This window comes from Anthonomus grandis, chromosome 11 (genome assembly GCF_022605725.1).
Source record: "Anthonomus grandis grandis chromosome 11, icAntGran1.3, whole genome shotgun sequence".
Classification (NCBI taxonomy): domain Eukaryota; kingdom Metazoa; phylum Arthropoda; class Insecta; order Coleoptera; family Curculionidae; genus Anthonomus; species Anthonomus grandis.
In genome coordinates, this window is record NC_065556.1 from 4,325,346 (window position 1) to 4,346,500 (window position 21,155).

Here is a 21,155-nt window from a genome sequence, read left to right on the forward strand (position 1 = left end):
TTTTTAATTCACTACTTCTTTAGGTTCAGTACGTTTTTGTGTCTAAAAGCTTCTCGTATTTTTCTTTAGGAAAAGTCATACAATGATAAAAAAGAAAAAATCGAAAAGCCGGTCTTTTAGAACAAAGCTTATCAAGTATTTTCTTCAATAATGTTTAAAAAAAAACCAAAGAATTAGGAATTGTTTACTTGTATTATAGGATTAGAAATTCGCAAGAGAGCATAAAAATAAAATATAATAAAAAAAAATTAAAATTTGTACTCTTTAATTTACAACACGACTTAAATAGAAATTGTTTTAAGGCTAGCCCAATAAAAAGATTAGGTTCCAAGCCCTTGCATGAAACTCGGGGCAAGTTGTTAATGGTTCCATCTTCATTCGTGGTTGGTCAAGTAGGGTCATCAATAAAAGGCACTTATTGAGAAAACAATAACAGTTTATTTAAAAAAGTTTAAAATGTGAAATTGAAGTTTAGAAGAATGTCGGATCTACAAAAAATTTCAAAGTTTATAAAATTACTGTAATAAAGAAATAAGCATTAAATTAACTTATAACTAAAACTATGAGTTATAATGGGTTCCTTGAAGTTTAATAGGTCTATTGATGGTTTGTTATTGGTGGTTCATTCATGGGAGCTATTGGTGGCTACCGGACTGTTGCTACGGGTGGTTCACTGACAGTTGTGGTTTCTGGAGTTTGATCGTGTGTGTGTTCCTACACGTTAATGTGTTTTAGATTCCAAATATACAGAAACGGAGAAATAACCGAAAGTAAAAACATGAACTCATGTTTAATCAAGTTTAAGTTTAACCCTTATTAAAACTTTTATTAAAGACAACTTATTTATGTTCAAATTTATTAAAAGAACAAAATAAAATTAAATACAAGTGTTGCAAAACAAACCTCAAATTCATGGCAAGTATTCACGCCGTGGCACAACTTCACACAGCTTTGTTGATTTTGCTATCTCGACTCCGTTTAGCGTTATTTGGCTAGATGTATAAGAAAATCCAACAAGTCCTAAATATCCCAACTAAGGGTTCAGGGAAAAACCAAAAAACTGCTTACAAAAGCATACTAAAATTTGGCAAAACAGCCCCAAAACAACGGTTTCCCCGACTATAAAAAATTCTTACAATCCTAACATTTAAGGACACGCGTGGTCCTTGAGGAGAGTTGAACACTTGGACTTGAATTTCTAGAACATCTTTTAGTGGATTTGGAGGAGAAGAAGATTTTGAGATTTTCCAATAAGTGTGTTAAGCAAGCAACCTCAGTAAAAAAAACAAATTCCAGCTTTAACGCAACAAGCATGCGCTTAAGACCGAAAAGGCCTACATTATTGCGCCCTAGCGGAATAAAGCGGAATTATAATAAGAAAATATTTTGAAAACCCAATGTAATGAAGCCTATTTGTCAGATTCTAACTATAATACTATAACTTAATAAAACCCACCCTTAAATAAATAAAATTATAGCTAACAATCAAGTAATCGGCTCAATGGCCGTCAAGCGCGTGTGTAAAATACCTATAAGATATTTATGGAATTCGCTGTTCCGCAACTACGCATGTGTAAATGAACCCAAAATGTATCAGTAACGGTTGTCAAAATTTAACCCTTATCCCTTAACCTCACAAATATCTTGAATAGCATAATACACTGACTTAGCAATTAGACACTGCAAGAAATAGGGAAAACAATGACCACAAAACTTGGAGGAACCTCAGACACAATAATCAGGGCAGAAAGGGTTTAATAAGCTATAAAAGGTTAGACTAGTGCCTACTTCAGGTAAATTATCAGTGTTTATTCAGGTAAAACTTAATAGATGTTACTTTTTTTATTAAGAAAAATACGAAACTTTGTAACAGTGATTTTAAACTATTTTTAACAGATTTTTAATCTGATAAATTACTAAGTAAGGTAAAAAATATCAAGTTTTAATGTTCTGATCAGTTGGCACTCTTATCTACTACATTGCAGGAGATACTGTTTGTAGATTCGCTCCATAAATTACAGTTTCATGTCTATAGAAAAAAAATTAAAACATTAAAAACTTAAATAAATTCTAGTTGCGATCCTATAGGTTTGAAATCTTGAGTTTAGTTGTGGGATGGGATCAAAGGAATAAAAACAAACGTCACTTAAAAACTTAATAAGATGTGGCTTACCCAAGCCCGCCAACACCTTATATTTTTATTATTCTCTTGAGTGTGTCGGAAAACAACATTTTAATATCCCAAGTTTTTTTCCAAGCAAAAAAAATTCTACACCGATCAATGGAAAAGACATTTCGTCAATTTTTTGGCCTTTTGTCCTTTCAAAAAACTACATCCGGAGTTAACATCTTAAGACGCTTTCCCATACTCATAGAGGTCGATAGGAGCAACCTTTAAGTAATAATAACATGAAATGATGCACTGGGAATTAGCTGAATGGATAAAAGAAAAAGATTGTTGATAATAAGGACGTTTTTTAGTTAAAAAATCGATGTATATGTTTCCAGCAATGTACCATATGCAGCTATATCTAGATTTACCTAGGCACAATGTGCATACTTCAGGCGAAGTCCAGAATAATTTGTACTTCGAACTTTGTCGTTGGCAATCCAAAGTCACACTCTGAAGTATGGTACGGAATAGAACAGTTTGGAAATAAAAAGAAGCCAATAATTTTATAATAACGTCCGTATTGAAATTAACAGTTCCTTACTAAGCGCAGCGAAGACATTGAGTGACGCCCCAAATACTCTTCGTCAGAATGTTGGGCGCAAATGATGTGGACACTTTCACCACAACTCTTACACTCATGAGCATGTCAAGTTTCTATTCCGCAAAGTCAATTTTAGTATCTGCATAGTGATAATCTAGATTAATAGTTTTAACTTTCATAAAGCCACAGAAAGCTTCCAATTACTCTTTTTATTTTAATACCATTTAGCGGAATCGGCTGAAAACTAAATAATGAAATATCGAATTACACTTACACTAGTACGTATTGTTTTTTTGGAATTTAACTGACGAAAACGCATACCCTCATTTCTAGGCTTGGTTTTATTATTCTCGATCCAGGAAATAATATGTTTTGGTCTAACCTAGATAATATGACCATATTTGTTTAGACCGCTCTACCCTTCTTTGACTTAGGAAAGCTATGGTTTTCCCTAGATTGTGATCTTTACTAATTTTTTATTAATGTGATTTGCAAATTTAGGACCATGCAAAAAAATATCAATTCAATGTGCTGTTATTATTTTCAAAGGTGGTCGGACGAGATATTTGATCCCAGTAATCATGAATGTATTTGAAATAACCATCAGAGCATGTCTACAAGTCGATAAGACCGACTTGTCCTTGCGAATTTATTCGGAATAGCAAAGGTAGGTCCTTTTTTTGGAGGCTTTTCTTATAGCAAGCGTCTCTCAGATCTAGGTAAAATATTATAGATATTATACTTCTTTAAATATGATATCTTCTCCGGCATGACATTTTCTATGAGGATTATAGATCACCTTAAACAATTAATTTTAATTCTTTATTATGCACAAAATATTTTTCTTCACTCACTTGCTAAGACAGTGGCACCATTAATTTCTCTATACCTCCCAATAAGTAATGCATCCTAACTTTTAAACCGTCGCTATTAAATATCTCACGTTATTCTACTTCTTTAATTATTTCCTCTTATCTCTTTACTGATGGAATGTTTGGCGTAGGTAAACTTGACCATATCATAGGTAAAGTCCGAAGAGACTCTAATAGATCTGTATTACTAAACGGGGGACCATTTGGTAGACTGGCGGTTCCAAAATGAACGAGCTGGCGCGCATGCCACTGTCTTTTAGGCTGAAGTAAATATTTACATATCAAATGCTCTATTTTTGTGGACAACAAAGCCGTCATAAAGACTATTAGAGCTGAGAAGGTGAACTACAATATATACACTGGGATTCGCAAGATCTATAATCTGCATAGGAAAATATGTAGCTGATGCATCAATGATAGAAAGACCTTCCTGGAGCTGGAAGGAAGCATATGGCATGAAACAGGCTAAGAGACATATAGAAAATTATGTGCCTGTATCACCAGTATCAACAACAGTTTACCCAGGGTCATAAAATGCATCATACCAGAGCACCTGCCTGGTTTTTTCAAGGCTATTGCCTTCTAATAATCTTTAGTGGAGCACAACGGGTCTATTAGGAGACCTAGGTGCGCAACACTCCTCTTGAATGGCCAATTCCACAATTCAGTTTAATTCAATACCCATATATGCTTAACTCATAATACTACAAACAAAACTATCATCTAACAGGATCGATATTACGGTTAGCTAAATACCTTGTATTGCCTCTGTAGTTTTTCGCTGAAATTCATGCTTACAGACTAAAACATAGAGATTCTGGAACTAAATCTCCTTATTTTTGGTGTTTTGTCTTTAGTTACCGACAATTTTTTTATCCACTAATAAGTTGGGAATTATCAATTATTAGCAGTATAAAGATTATCTCAAAACTGTAAAACAGTTAATCATTTCTTGTTTTTAGATGTCGATAAATGGATTATTATTGATATATAAACTATTAAGTTTGGCCGATCATGTATTTAAATTACCAGAAATATTTACTCAAGGCTAAGAACACATTGCGACTATAAAATATAGCCCATATAATTTTCTAACGTTCTATATAGTAAATTAAGTATAATTGTAAATATGTTTATTAAATCCATTTTCCGAAAAATAATTGAGCTTACTTCAGAAAAAACTATACATTCAGTCTCCGCAATGGGTTTTAATGCTCTCGTTATGACTTAAAAGTGTTTTATTCTTGATTAGATGGTTTTTAAGTGGACTGTATTTGATAAGGAAAGCTAATTCTAGTTATTAGTTAAATTTTTCTTTATACCCTGACTCAGTCCTCAGTATTTATATTGGGCGGTAAATGTGAAGTAGTTAGATATTAACAAAGCTCGACTTACCCATAATTTAGCACAAATAAGGGTAAAATAGGTCGAACCCTTGGCACCGTAAATTAGAAGCCGTAAAGCCGTATCTCAAGTCTCGCGTGCGCGTTAATTCTTGCTACTCCTCGTTTACCTTTTTCTCCTAGGTACTTTTTTCTAACATTCTTCTCACTTTAGCGTAGGTACCAGGGCAATTGGATAAGAATGAGGAAAATACAAGGAAGCAGAAAGGAAATATCGGGAAAAAAAATGGACAAATAAAGGTTGTCGAGCATAAAAGTATTACCAAAAAAATATTAAGTATGTGAATAAACAGTATATAAAACAAAATAAAATATTCCGATTCAATTGCAAATTACCCACTGCAGATACCAGAAAGTATAGACCTTATCCAGCTATCCAAAAAATATTTAAAAAAAATAAAATAAAAAGATGTATGGGAGCAAACCATTCCCACCCCCATGAAATGCCCCAGCATTTCATTGAATTTAAATGGGTATTGGTAAAGGACACAACTTAACCAAGGGTCGTTTGTAGACACCCTTAGCCGTCTTAACAATAGCCACTCTAACAATTTTATCGGGCCCGGGAATAAGTTCCATTATACGACCGAGCTGCCAATTAAGTGGTAACGCATTTTCCTCCTTAATTAGCACCAAGGTACCTTCTTTAACAGAATCCGTTTTCGTATGCCATTTAGCTCGTTGTTGGAGAGTATGGAGATACTCCGATTTCCAACGTTTCCAAAAATCATTATGTAAACGTACCAATAGTTGCCATCTATCTAGTCGATTGATATTAATATTTGATAAATCGGGATCTGGGAGGGCAGTCAAAGGCTCTAAGCACAAAAAATGGCCAGGAGTAAGGGCGGTAAGGTCACTAGGGTCGCTACTCATAGGACTAATTGGCCTTGAGTTAAGAACAGCTTCGACCTGTGTTAGGACGGTAGACAGTTCTTCGTAGGTAAGGATCTGTATTCCTACTACCCTTAAAAGATGAGTTTTTACACATTTAATGTTTGACTCCCAGATTCCTCCCATATGAGGACTAGCAGGTGGATTAAAACGAAATGATAAAGTCTCTTGAGCAACGCATTCTGCAAAGATTTGTCGTAAATACTTGTTAGCACCTACAAAATTCGTTCCACAATCAGCGTAAATGCAAGTAACGCGGCCTCGCCTAGCCAGAAAACGCCGCAATGCTGCCAAAAATGAGTCAGAACTCATATCAGACACTAACTCCAAATGGAGAGCTTTGGTTGCGAAGCATATAAATAAGCAAACATAGGCTTTCATAGTTTTTGCGCCTCGTATTTTTCCCAATGTGATTGTAAAAGGTCCGCAAAAATCAACGCCAGTATGTAAAAAGGGTTTTGCCTGCGAAATTCGAAATTTGGGCAAATCTCCCATGAAGGGTTGAAAAGAAACTGGTCTAGTTTTCCAACAAACTTGACATCGATACAAAATTTTTTTGACTACGCGCTTAGCGGATAAAACCCAAAAATTTTGTAAAAGTAAAAACATTGTTGTTTGAATGCTACAATGTAAGTATGAACAATGAATGTAGGTTACCAGTAAATTCGTTAATTTGCAATCACCAGGTAAAAGTACAGGAAATTTTTGGTCAAAGCATAAATCTGAGTGAGTCAAACGTCCACCTACTCGTAGAATACCTGATTCATCCAGAAAAGGATTTAACCTTTGAAAAGGCTTTGGTAAGCAAGATTTACTTTGAAGCAAATTAATTTCCTTCTTAAAGTATATTGATTGAATATATTTAGCAATAAATAAAACTGCATTGTGTAACTCAACGTTTGTTAAATATTTATGTTTATAATTATTTATTCCTTTCATTGCCTGTATAGCACGTAAAAAGTATGCCACAATTCTTTTTATAGTAGAAAAAGAACTGTATTTCTCAAATAAATATTCAACAAAATTTTTTGAGGGAGAGACTGTCAAAGTCACAGTTTGTTTCTCTGTTGTTGTTTCAATGTTCTCCAGGTTTAAGGGTAAATCGGTTGTAAGAAAATTCCAACTTTCTATTGGTTGATAAAAGAAGTCAGGACCTTGATGCCAGAGAGAAAAATCTAGAAACTCCGAGGGATACATACCTCTTGAACCACAATCAGCAGGATTTTGTCCAGAGGGCACATAAAACCAGAATTTAGGATTAATTTTCTCTTGTATGTAAGCGACTCGATTCGCAACAAATGTTTTCCACTGATGTGAAGAGCCTTTTATCCAACTCAATGTCACTTGACTATCCGAAAAGGCATAAATATTATTGATTTGTACCTTATCTTGTAAATTATCGTAAACAAATTTTAACAATTTAGAAAGTAGAACGGCCGCGCACAATTCTAAACGGGGAGTACTTTGTCTTTTAAGAGGTGCTAATTTAGATTTAGCAGTAACTAAGTAAATATTGACAAATGAAGAAGAGTTAATTATACGTAAGTATACTACACAACACATTCCACGCAAACTTGCATCACAGAATCCTACAAGCTGCCCCGCTTGTACAGAAGAAATATCGATTTCTCTTGGCATATGAAAATCTTGGAGTAACGACAACTCGTCTTTAAATTTTGTCCACTTATCCCAGACATTCAGGGGTAAAGCTTCATCCCACTGTAATCCTAGTGACCAAAGATGTTGGATAATAAGTTTAGCAAAAAGAGTGATCGGGGTTAAAAACCCAAGAGGATCGAACATTCTGGCAAGATCGGAGAGAATGGTTCTTTTTGTATAACAATCCATTTTAGAATCATCAAAAGAAAAAAAGAAATAGTCCTTTACTGGGCTCCATTTTAGACCTAGAATTTTTTGAACATTCTCTGATTCTTGGTCAAAAGACAAGGCATTTGTCTGTATATGACTTTCTGGCAAATTGGCAAGTAATTTAGGTTCATTGCTTGTCCATTTTCGGACCTCAAAACCACCCCTAGCCAATAACTCGATTAATTGATTTCTTAATAAAATTGCCCCTTTTAGATCCATACTACCTGAGGTGACGTCGTCAACAAAAGTAGACTTCCTAATTGCTTCAGAAGCAAGGGGAAGATCTGAATATTCATCAGCCAAGTGTAGAAGAGTTTGAATTGCCAAGTAAGGAGAACAAGCAACTCCAAAAAGCACAACATTAATTTCATATTCCCTTATGGGATCTGAAGGAGAAAATCGCCATAAAATACGTTGATAGCGCCGTTGATCGGGATGTATTTTAATCATTCGATACATTTGTTTAATGTCACAGGTAAAGACAATCTTATGCAAGCGAAATGATAAAAGTATGGCTCCCAAATCTTGTTGTAATTTAGGACCTGTAAAAACAGCATTATTAAGTGATAGTTTTCCAGCCGCATGACTACTTGCATCGTAGACTACCCGTAAAGGTGTAGTACTGGAATCCTTTTTGAAAATCGCATGATGTGGAATGTAAAAATAATCATAGTGAAGATCACCGGGAAATGAAACTTGAGTCATGTGTCCTTGATCCAGGTAATCCTGCATAACCTCAGAATATGTTAAATAATTAGATTTATTTAGCAACAAACGTCTTTCAAGTGATAGAAAACGTCGTAGTGCCAAACTACGAGAATCACCAAAATCAGGTTCAAGTACTTTAAACGGCATTGAGACAACAAAACGGCCATTTTCTTCGCGGAATACTGTAGAAGCATAATGATCGCGACAGTACTTTTCTTCAGGAGAAATGTGGTTTGAAGAAGGCATCTCCTCAATTTCCCAGAATTTTTGTAAAATAGAATCCAGATGGTTACTCTCGGTTAATGTAAAAAAGGTATTGACAATTTTATTATACGGGGGTTTCGTAGCCAATCTGCCCATTATTGTCCAACCAAAACATGTGTTAAGACACACGGGCTGCTCAGGACCGAAATAAATTCTACCCTCTCTCATCACATAAGGGTATACAGGGTGTCTCACGACGAATAGACGCGATCGATATCTCGGAAACTAATTTTTCAAAAATTTTGAAAATTTGGCAATATGGCACAGTCGATGGGGGCTACACAACTAAAATATTTTGACAGTTGTGACATTTCCGGTTATACCGGAAGTAGGTGTCAACTTCGTTATTTTAAATAGAACACCCTGTATATTTTTACATTTTTGGCTTTTACGTGAAATTCTAAGTATATTTTGTGTATAATGTCCTATACCTAAGTGTAACCGTTTTTGATATATTTTTAATTTCATGTGAAAAACTATGTTTATAAGCCCTAACATAATTACCGATTACTCCCTTTTAGTAGCCTTTATTTATTGGTTAGTTTTGGTTTTATTTTAGAGGAAGGACCATTTTAAAAGACTATTTTAATATTTGGCTAAAAAAAGATACAGGGTGGTCAAAAACTAGAATTAAAAATTAAAATGAAAAAATGAATAAAAGTCAATTTTTTTAAATGGAAACCCTCTATTTTTATAATTTTTTCATAAAGATAATTAAAAATAAGGTTAACTTTGTATAAGGTTATCTAGTCCAAAAATTGATAGTTTCCGAAATATTGGGAGTTTAAATTTGGCCTAATATTAAAAGCCGTATAGTAACACGACTCAAGGATTGTTGATTAGTTGGGCATGACGGTTATTATAGTAACCGCTAGAAGCAGCACTAAGATAATGGATTATAACAGAAATGTACACTTTTTAATTAAATTACACTTTTACCTTTTACGAAGAAAACTTAAATAGCAAGTAACTTATAAATTTAATGCATATAATCCATTGTCTTACTGCCGCTTCTAGCGGTTACTATGACAACCGCCATGCCCAACTAATCAACAATCCTTGAGCCGTGTACAACTATACGGCTTTTAACATTAGGCCAAATTTAAATTGCCAATACTTCAAAAACTATCAATTTTTGGACTAGATAACCTTATATAAAGTTAACCTTATTTTTAATTACCTTTATGAAAAAATGATAAAAATAGGGGGTTTCTATTTAAAAAAATGGACTTTTATTCATTTTTTCATTTTAATTTTTAATGCTAGTTTTTGACCCCCCTGTATCGTTTTTTTAGTTAAATATTAAAATAGTCTTTTAAAGTGGTCCTTCCTCTCAAATAAATCCAGAGCTAACCAATAAATAAAGGCTACTAAAAGGGAGTAATCGGTAATTCTGTTAGGGCTTATAAAAATAGTTTTTCACATGAAATTATAAATATGTCAAAAATGGTTACACTTAGGTATAGGACATTATACACAAAATATATCTAGAATTTCACGTAGAAGCCAAAAATGTAAAAATATACAGGGTGTTCCATTTAAAATAACGAAGTTGTCACCTACTTCCGGTATAACCGGAAACCTCACAACTGTCAAAATATTTTAGTTGTGTGGCCCCCATCGACTGTGCTATGTTGCCAAATTTTCAAAATTTTTGAAAAATTAGTTTCTGAGATATCGATCGCGTCTATTCGTCGTGAGACACCCTGTATATCATTCCCAAATAACATATCAACTTTGTGAGACTGATTAAATTGAGGATCTGCAAGGGATACGTTAGGTATAAAAGTAAAGCAGCTTTCATCGTATGAAACCGCTGGCACATTTTCGCAAATTTTATCCAAAATAATGAAGGTAGTATCTAAAGTAAATTCGACATCATGAAGTGAGGAAATCGTACAGTTTATTCCCGAATGCGCAATGGCATTCATAGAATCAAGACCATGTAAGCTCATATTTGTATGATATTTACGGAGTCCTAATTTATTGGCAAACGATCTTGTTATAAAAGAGCTTTGCGCACCCGAATCGAGGATACCGCGAGCTATTTGCCAATCTCCTGAAATATCTTTAACTTTTACTAAAACTGTTGACAATAAAATTTCATGATTATTTAATAGCATACCGACCTTTGAGACCTTTTGAATATTTGAATCAATATTTCCAGAATGAGTGCTAGTAGAGGGGCCAGGTAAGCCATCACTAAAATGGGTATTTTGCATTTCAGGTAATTTTTGAAGATTATTAATATTTGCAAAACATAATAATGAATGATGTTCCTTTGAACAAATACGACATCTTTTTTGCGAAGTGCATTGCGCAAAAGTATGAGCAGTTGCAAGACAATTAATACAAGCGCGTTGCTTTTTAATAATGTCATAACGCTCATGGGGTGTTTTTTGTAAAAACAAAGGGCATTTAAAAATAATATGTTTTTCTTTACAAAGAAAACAAAAACCTGCAATATCAGTGGAATCAGAATGAATCAACAGGGCAGATCGACTTTTAAAACCAGAACTCAAATTATTATTACTACGAGGGCTATGATGAGCAGGGTAATTTTTAGACGACTCTTGACGAGCCTTTCGAGGAATTGACTCCAAAGCTAAACACTGTTTGCTAACAAATGTTTTAACACTTTCATAGGTTGGAATTTTATTTGACGCATGCGCCTGTTCAAATGCCTTTCGCGTAATCGAATCCACTCTTTCCAGCAACATATGAGACAAAATAAAATCCCAACTATCTGTATCGAGTTTTAGATTTTTTAAAGCACAAATTTTTATTAAATGTATCTAGTAAATTTCGTAAAGAGGTTGGATTTTCAGATGTCAAGGGACAGCAATTTTCTATTTCTTTCCAATAAGACGTGGCCATTAAACGTATGTTATTATATCTGTCGATTAATGTATTGTAAGCTGTTAGGTAGTTTTCATGTGTTACGGGCAAATCTGCAATTAATTCTAAAGGAGGACCTTGCAAAGTAGAGGGTAAATAATTAAATTTTTCTATGTTACTAAGTGACCTGTTTGAATGTATAAGGCAGTTAAAGGTTTGTTGATAGGTCGTAAAAAGTTTAAGGTCACCTTTAAAGGTGACTAGTTGAATTTTAGGTAAAATATTAATGTGATCATTATTTCCAAATATGGTGCTGTTATGGGGAGCTCCACGCTCTACTGAAGACTCTTCTAGTGGTTGCTCAAACATTTCGTAATATGTAATTTCAATATCTTGGGAAAGATCAATAAAATCTTTCCAAATAGCATTTTCTTCTTCGATTTTAGCATTATCAGAAGCTACTAACGATAAAATATTATTATGTTGTTTTTCAAAACTCTTACAAATTTTTGAAAAATTTCTATAAGTCACTTTAAATTTATTACGCCAACTATCATTAGTTTTAGCACGAGTAGAGGTATCAAATAAAAGTTTAAGTTGGTTAATTGCAGTCTGCCGCAACACCTGACAGCGCAAAAATTTTTCCCCCGCGGAAGGCATTATCTTAAACAAAAAAATAACACCCTAATAACACCGACGAAGAACAAATGGAATTAACTTGAATAATGATTAAATTCTACTAAATATTAAATTTAAATTAATCATATAGTATGGAACATAAGTATATTAATTTTTTATAAGTAAATAATTTATTAAAATCGATCGCAGATAGAAGCAACTTATCGATTTTCCCGGTAAATACCAAATATGCCTAAATTTGTAAAATAGGTACTGCAAAACACGTTGACCTTGAACTTTTTCTCCGGTATACCGTATTTTTGGTTTTTTATAAATTGTAACACTGTATTAATACTAAAGGGCTATTATTTTACTAAACATTTTTACGTATATAAAAATGATATATGTATGTAAAGGCGTGGGCACTTTGCAAATGAAATAAAAAAATACTGAGAGCTGTTCGTTAGGCACGTAGAAAACTGACAAAATTTTCTAAAATCTGGGCTCGAAGGCCAAAAAATGTTTTATTCTTGATTAGATGGTTTTTAAGTGGACTGTATTTGATAAGGGAAGCTAATTCTAGTTATTAGTTAAATTTTTCTTTATACCCTGACTCAGTCCTCAGTATTTATATTGGGCGGTAAATGTGAAGTAGTTAGATATTAACAAAGCTCGACTTACCCATAATTTAGCACAAATAAGGGCAAAATAGGTCGAACCCTTGGCACCGTAAATTAGAAGCCGTAAAGCCGTATCTCTCGCGTAGTCTCGCGTGCGCGTTAATTCTTGCTACTCCTCGTTTACCTTTTTCTCCTAGGTACTTTTTTCTAACATTCTTCTCACTTTAGCGTAGGTACCAGGGCAATTGGATAAGAATGAGGAAAATACAAGGAAGCAGAAAGGAAATATCGGGAAAAAAAATGGACAAATAAAGGTTGTCGAGCATAAAAGTATTACCAAAAAAATATTAAGTATGTGAATAAACAGTATATAAAACAAAATAAAATATTCCGATTTAATTGCAAATTACCCACTGCAGATACCAGAAAGTATAGACCTTATCCAGCTATCCAAAAAATATTTAAAAAAAAATAAAATAAAAAGATGTATGGGAGCAAACCAAAAAGTATTTAGAATTTTATTAAGAGGAGAGAATTGAAATTTATTGACGTGTATTTAAAAACAACATTTAACTTAAAATTTACTGAAACAATAAAAATTAGGAATGAACTGTAAAAAACCAACATATTGTACATAAAAGCGTGTTCCAACACATGGAGATTTGAAACTACGTAATGATTTATACACTGTTTTTTAAACGACCGACGATCCTTGAATAATTGGACTCTTATCGTATTTTTTTTAATTAACGCATGGATTTTGATCATATTTTGCGGTATTTTTAGCCTTCCGGGTATTTTCAAATAGTTAGTTTTTACCTATATATCATCGATATTTAAAATCTAATCGATGCAGCTTTAACTAAATTTTATTATTTTTCATATGTGTTTTTTCGGAAACTGTACTGTAGAATTTTTCTTGGACTCGTTGCTATTTGGAAAATAGAAAATGCGCTGATTATTGTGTCTGAGGTTCCTCCAAGTTTCGTAGTCATTGTTTTCCCTGTTTCTTGCAGTGTCCAGTTGCTAAGTCAGTGTATTATGCTAATCTACGAGTTTTCTTGTCAGTTAACCTTACCACAGGGAGTCCCCAGAGGCATTTTCAAGAATATTTTCATTATTTTATTTCTTGATTGCGGTATCTTGTTTGTTATTATTTTTCAAGATATTTGTAAGGTTAAGATTCCAATTTTATTATATCACAATTTTTGTGGCAAAGTTTGTAAAAGCCAGTAAGGGGAACAAAATTTAAAATAAAAAAAATTATACAATACTCAAATCACAAATTAACCTTCAGATAAACCGCATGGATGACGGTATCCTAGCTCGGAAAAAACGGCTACAGACAAATCGCATGGAGGTTGAGTATTGGTTTTATTGAAATTACTTAGGAATAATCATGTACAGAGTGAGCAAATAAGCTAGGTGAGCGTCTCTATCTCAGGTCCTGTACAACTAGCAACAATGGATTTTTTTAAATTATTATAAAAATGACTAAAAATTATTTTCAAGTTCCGTATTTCACGACAGCAAAAATACATTATTTAGGTTGGCAATGGAAAAATCTGGTTAACATCAACGTTAAAACTTCTGCTTCAAATCGTCTAACGTTGGCTAAACACTTGCCAAAGCGTTTTTACTCTAATTCGCATTAGCCGCTAATTTGCGTTAATGTCACGTGTAAAATTAGTATATAAGATAAACAGTTAAATGCTTTTATTAGGTAACAGAAAACTATAACTACAATGTCTCTATATTCAGTGCCATTTACAATCTTTTCCACTAAATAATTAAGTTGTGGATTTTTTGACCTAAACCCAAACTGATTAAACATAAACAGTTTGTCTTCTTAAGTGTGCAACAATCTGCAATTTCAAAATCTCTTTAAAAACTTTGCCTATTAATGGTAAGATAGATATTGACCTAAGTTCGCTTGGACCATTAACTTTGCTGTATTTGGAAATAGAATTACTTTAGAAATTTTAAGGCTGTCTGTAAAAATTCCTTCTTTTAAGCATTTATTTATAATCTCGGTTAGTAGGTAGAAGACAGTTTCTTTAATGCACTTTAGCATTTTTACATTAATGTTATGAACTTCTTACTACTATCCTTATATTTTTATAATCAGATATCATGTATGATGTAACCCAATTTAGTCGATCGTTTTCATTTTTCATTACTATAACAGCTCAATTCACATTAAGTTCATTCATATTATTATGAACAAGAAATACAATAGAACAACAGGTGTAGTTAATAACTTTAAAAAATCGTAACCAGAAAAATACAGCTCCAAAGTTAATGGTTTAATATTAGAAAATGAAACGCCGAAAAATTAATTCATGAAAAGAACATTTTTAATAAGCTACGATTCGATACCTCGTTCTATTGAGAGATTTTTAGGAGATAGCTGCTCGTATCGTAATAATTTATGATAATAATTATTTTTTGGAACCTATTGATAAAAATGTTATTACCATATTCTATAATTTATGGTAAGAGATTTGTTTATTGTCGTAAATAACTGACATTTGATATTTATGTCATAATCCTTTCACTTTAAGTTAGTTGAAACATGGGTATTTTAATAAGTGTTGGTAATGGTTTATCAAAAGGACAAAGGGCAAATTTGTAAGTTCTGTAAAAACCACCAACAACACAATTTATTTTAAGAAAATTCTTCATAAATATCTTCAACGGTGTTATTTTTTATTTAAGGGCTCTTAAAGATGCAACACAATGGTACAAAGAAAATAAACAGCTTAAAAGACGAACATTACACTTGGATAAAGACACAGTAGATGAAGGTGTAGATGATGGAGAGGCAACAAACGATGCAGACATTGAAAATCTTAATAGAACTATTAAGCAACTTAGCACAGAAGTAGCCGAGTTGCAGACTGAGTTGGATGCTGCTAGGCAAACAGAGTTCCAAACGTTGGAACAAAATGCTAAGATATCTGAAGTAAGTGGAAAAAACACTTATATAAATTTTATTTTTCAAATTCTTTAATTTTTTTGCAAATTTAAAACATGTTTTACTCAATATTTACATAGGACTTGGAGCAATTAAAAATTGAAAATGAACGGCTAACTTCCGAGCTAAATGAATTTAGAAAAGAACATAGTCAATTGTTGCGGGTTTCTGAAATGATGAAAAAAGAGATGGAGGAATTAAGAAACATTAACGAAAACCAGCGAACTGAAGTCATCGATTTAAGGTAACAATATTTTAACAATATCCAGATTTTAGCCATATATTATAAATATATATTTAACAGGAAAGAAGCCGGAGTTCAGAAAAGAGAACGTAATATTCTTGCGCATCAAAGTAATTTACTTCTTCAAGGCCTTGGTGACGAAAATGGAACTGACTCACTGATGCTTTTGCAAGAGATTGAATGTCTGAAACGGACCATTGAAGAAGAGAGAACTAAGTATGAAGAGGAATTAAGTATTCTACAGGTAAAAGTTAAATATTAACGTGTATAGAGATAAGTTAAAAAAGAAACAGTCGTGTTACTCTTTTTTACGGCATTATCCGTCAGTGCTTTAAAACTTGAGAAGGTTAATAATAGTTGAGTCTGAATTCTAGAAAGGCGAGAGAAAATTTAAAATGTGTTTGTCTTTAGAGTAACATAAGTTGTAACTTCAATTTCCTAACTATGATAAGTTCTTTTTGAGATCAAAATCAGATCTGGATCTCAAAAAGAACCTCATTACTTTATTTTTTTCTTTTTGTTTTGAATGTTTGTTTGATCTGTTCATGAGAAATGCTTTTTCTTCGTAAGGGTCTTCTTTTTTTTAACGGATTAAATTTTAACATTAAATTAAGGCAGTCGCTATTATTTACGTAACTGAGTTGATGTCAATCCAAGAAATGTTCAATAGATCGCGAGACAAAATGCAATCGGCGATTCCAAAATTGTTTGATTCTTACATAGCCAATCATATCAATAATATCAACCTTGGCCGAAAACTTTTACTGGTGTACCAATTTTTATGACGATTTCGACTGGGCTGCATGGTGGCTATTCGAATACTCTCGAGAGGAACAACTGCTCGTATACAAAGTTGTAGTTGCACTGCGCTGGAACGAGCTCGAAAGGCGAATTCGAAAAACCAAACCTCCTTCAATTCGTTCCAATCAAGTGCCCATTCTGAACGCTATTCGGCTGTGGGGATTTAAGGTTAGGCTACACAGAACCGACCCTATGCGTCAATTCCAAAATAATTGCACTGAATTTACGAATTTGCTCTGATACAGCCGAACAAAAAACCAATCCGCACCGGGTCAGTACAAAGTGAGTCGAACGTGCACTTAACACTACTCTCTTGGTTCCTACCAGTCGAAATTGTAATTCTGTTCGAGTTCGCATTGAGTGCAGCTTAGTGCATCCAGTCGAAAACGTTATTATTGATCTGACTGAGAAGCTTTCTAATTGAAAGAACTTAGATAAACCACTTCATATCACGTGTGATAAATATGTTAGTCTACTCGATTGTATCCCCGGGGTCACACCGGAATCCGCTACTCTTTCTCTACTTTTCATTAATGATATATCTTATTTTTTGATAGGGTGTAATTTTCATGTCTGCTGAGGAGTTAACGGTTTTTAGAGAGGAGATTTGCGTATACTTGTGTACAGCAAACTTACTTTCAATATTCAGATAGGAGCTTTCAGTTAGAAAAGAGCTAGTAAAGAATCTGAGATGCAACAGATATAAAATATTGTATTTCTTACTGGTTACATCAGGCATCGCATATTATTCACCAGGGCAGGTCGCCTTACTATTAGAATCATGTAAATAAAAAAAGGCTATAGAAAACAAATTTCTTCGCTCATTTGTACAGGGTGGCCAACTAAGAATACGAGGTACTATATTTCGGAACGTACTCATCGCAGAGGATTGAGAATTTTGCTTATTCCATTTGTTATGGTCTACTATAGTAAAGTAAACAAATAGCGCAAGAAGTTAATTATATAGCCAGGTACTTTTGTAAATCTTTGGTTCCTTTATCTTCTCTGCTAATACTTTTTTCAATAGTATTAAAATAATCATTTACTTGCCCTCTTAATCATTATTTTAATCTGATATATTGATTTTAAAAGATCATAAACATAAGGGATCACGAACACGAGCAAACTACCAATTTATAATTCAGTAATCAGCTCCACTAACTCTGGTTTTCGAGCAAAAATATAGCATCCACACTAAGGAAGCTGTTTGAAAAGTAGCCACCTTTTGTTATTGTTATTAATCCAAAATAGCACAATCATGTTTTAGAGTGGTTCATTGGTTATTTACTAAAGACAAAATAAGTTTAAAGATGTCTATTGTTTCATTTTTAAATTTTGTACGATATAAAATGACACCAATTTCCAAACAGACCAGAAAAATAGGCAATCACGATGACTTCGCCTAATTAAACAATCATCATCATTAATAGCCGTTTTGAGGCCACTGCTGGACATAGGCCTGCCGCAAATCATTCCAATGCTCTCTATCTTGAGCGCTTGGTATCCAGCTGTGCTGGATGCGCTTGATGGTGTGGGACGTACTCAGTCCCGATATGTCTCGTGCCTAGGTCTCCATTCTAGAATTTACTTTGCAGATCTTCTACCTCTGACTTTCGCAACAGAGCCCGCTCAGTTTCCTTTCACCGTTGTAATCAGTTTTAACTCCATCGTTAACACTGGTTTTTTCCTAATTATATGATTTAGAATTCTGTCTCTGAGGGATACATTAAATATTGATTTTTCTGCTTCTGTGCTACTTGAATTTTTTTCCTTCCTTGTAAGGGATTTAAAGACTAATTTATTTAAAGACCTCATTCAGTTTTTCATGAGCTACCCATGTCAGTGTTATTCTTCTGTTTCATTCTGCGATCTGGTCGTTTCTTCCCAATTTAATATCGTGACCCAAATATTTATAGGCATACTTTTGTACTATTTTCATGCCATACGTGGAAATGTTTTTGGCCAGAACAAGATAGTCACATATTGTGTTTTAAAGCACTTAATTTTAAGGCCAACTTCGATATATGATCTCTGAAGGGCCTATAAATCTTGACATGCATGATCATCATACATGACTTGCATGATCTATCCGGTCTGCAATAAAAATTATGTCATCGGCAAACCTCAAGTTGTTCATATACTCCCAATTTATGTTGACCCCAACTGCTGTTCTTCACAGCAGTAGTTGGGCAGTGGGACAGTAGGAGATAGTTTCTGTGAATTTCCTTGTGTTGCCATAATATATTCTGACTGCAGCTATTGCTTTCTCTATCAGAGACTTTATAACTTGTAGATGATCATTCGTTCTACAATCATTGCTAAATTCGGCTTGCTCCAGTGGTGAAAATCTAGCTTAGGCCCGAGTCTGTTAATAACGATTGATGAAGAAGATTTGATGAACAAATGCAATTTTTTTACAGATTTTTATACAATATTGTCATGACAGTAGTATTCCATTGTTTTAGTGTATTTCCTCTTTATGACGTGTTTACCTCCTTGTTTTATCATTTCACTTACAATGTTGTCTTCTCCAGAGGCTTTGTAATCATTTATGCCTCTCATGGCTGACTGAATATCCTTTTCGGTTATATCTGGAAATTCGTCCGATCCTTGATTCTAAATTACTAGGATTTGTACCTCTTGGTACCATGGTAATGTATGGAATCATCCGAACTATATAGTGCTTTGTAGTATTCTTCGATAATTTTTAGGATGTCTTTTAATTCGTAAGTGGTGTGTCCTTGCTTATTTTTTAGATTGTAAATGATCCTTGTACCATGTCCTCAACTTTCGTTTTAGAACTTTTAGGCTTTTATTTTATTCTATTGTATTTTTCATGTCTTTAGTGTTTATGTGCCGTACGTCTTTCCTAATGGCCTTTGAGATGTCTTTGCTTAAACTTCTCAGCTATGTTATGTTCGTTTCATGTGTTTTGCTTTCATTAATTTTTTTATGCATTAGGTTTCTTGTGTTCGCAATAAGTTATATTATTTTTCCTCGTTGGCCTATCTTCCCACTTCTTTTGAGCCATCTTCGAGCTAGAAATTATAAAGTTAATTTTGTGATTCGGTGACTCCCAAGTCCATTTTCTTTGCGGACTTTTCTTAAAATCCGTGGGGTTCAACTGCAAACCCTAAATCGTCCTGCTTGTTGCCTTTCAGGTCTATTAACAATATAGGATATTTGGTGTTTGCCTCTTCTATCGCAGTATTGACTTCGTCGTACCACTTTTTCTTCTGTGTGGGCACTTTTTCTTCTGTGTGGACACTTAATAGCGTAGAAGTGCTGTAGTCTGAAAATTAATTTATTGTCTTTTTTTCAGGAACGCCTGGAAGACCAAGAAAATAACTCTCATGTAGAAATTTTAGAAGAGCGTCTTAAGTTAGTTGAATCTGAACTGCAAGAAGCACTTAATCGAGCGGATGTGGCTGAACAAAAATTAAAAGCACCTCCAGCCCCACCTCCGCCACCACCTCCGCCGCTGATGCCTTTGGATCAACCTCCCATGGTTCCTTTGCGCAGACGAAGAAGTAGAGCTACTGTAGAGGATTTGGCTAAAACAATCGGGATCCAACACGATGGAACGGTTGAGAAGAAACCTGTTGCACCTGGTGTTAATGAAGATATTATTAACGCCATTAAAGAAGGAAAGTTTACTTTGAGAAAAAGACGAAAAGAGAATAATAACGAGCCTAAAGAAAAAGACAAGGAAGCGCCGAAAGCTGTGTCCGAGTTGCTTAATATATTAGGCAGTTTAAGAAGAGCGCCGAAAAAAAGGCAAAGTCTCTTAAATGGTGGTGATGTTCCGCAGTAATATCTTTGTAATATGTTTACCGTTTTATAGTTATGTATTATTTTTTGATACTAAATGTTTATTTAAGATATACCTATTTATGTTGTTTAAAATTAAAACTTCCATTTATAGTAAAGTTAAATATTATTTTTAGTCCCTTTTACTAGCCACTGATTTATATATCACCTTTTCAGTAATTATTCAAGATGGCGGAAGATGAAAGTGTTTTATCAATAGCTGGTCAAGTAAATACTGTTTTCTGTATTGTCTGTGAAAGGAAATTGACATTTTCAGAAAATTGTATTAAATTCTGGAAGTTTTATCATAGTGAGTGTATATAGAAAGTGTCTGGATCATGGTTCAAGGAATAAATGAGATTATTTGGCCTGATTGCAATGATAACGCAGAACTTTCGGTATTACACAAACTGCGACTCTATGTCGTGAATAACGGACTGCAATAAACAGAAGTGTCGTGTTGCATTTGGCGAAAGTTTTAATAAACACAAAGCCCTGGAAGTTAATACCACAGTAAACAAAT

The 21,155-nt window shown here is 33.7% G+C and overlaps 1 protein-coding gene across 2 annotated transcripts in view; it reads left to right on the forward strand.

Moving 5' to 3' along the window:
* LOC126741935 (shootin-1) overlaps window positions 1-20,751 on the forward strand; it is an 83,677-nt gene extending 62,926 nt beyond the window's left edge. For both annotated transcript variants that reach the window (XM_050448412.1, XM_050448413.1), the window contains exons 4-7: window positions 15,519-15,765; window positions 15,858-16,021; window positions 16,082-16,265; window positions 20,145-20,751. In XM_050448412.1, coding sequence (XP_050304369.1) covers window positions 15,519-15,765; window positions 15,858-16,021; window positions 16,082-16,265; window positions 20,145-20,636 — 1,087 coding nt within the window. In that variant the 3' untranslated portion in view covers window positions 20,637-20,751. The remainder of the gene's footprint in view (window positions 1-15,518; window positions 15,766-15,857; window positions 16,022-16,081; window positions 16,266-20,144) is intronic.
* Window positions 20,752-21,155: the final 404 nt, after the last annotated feature.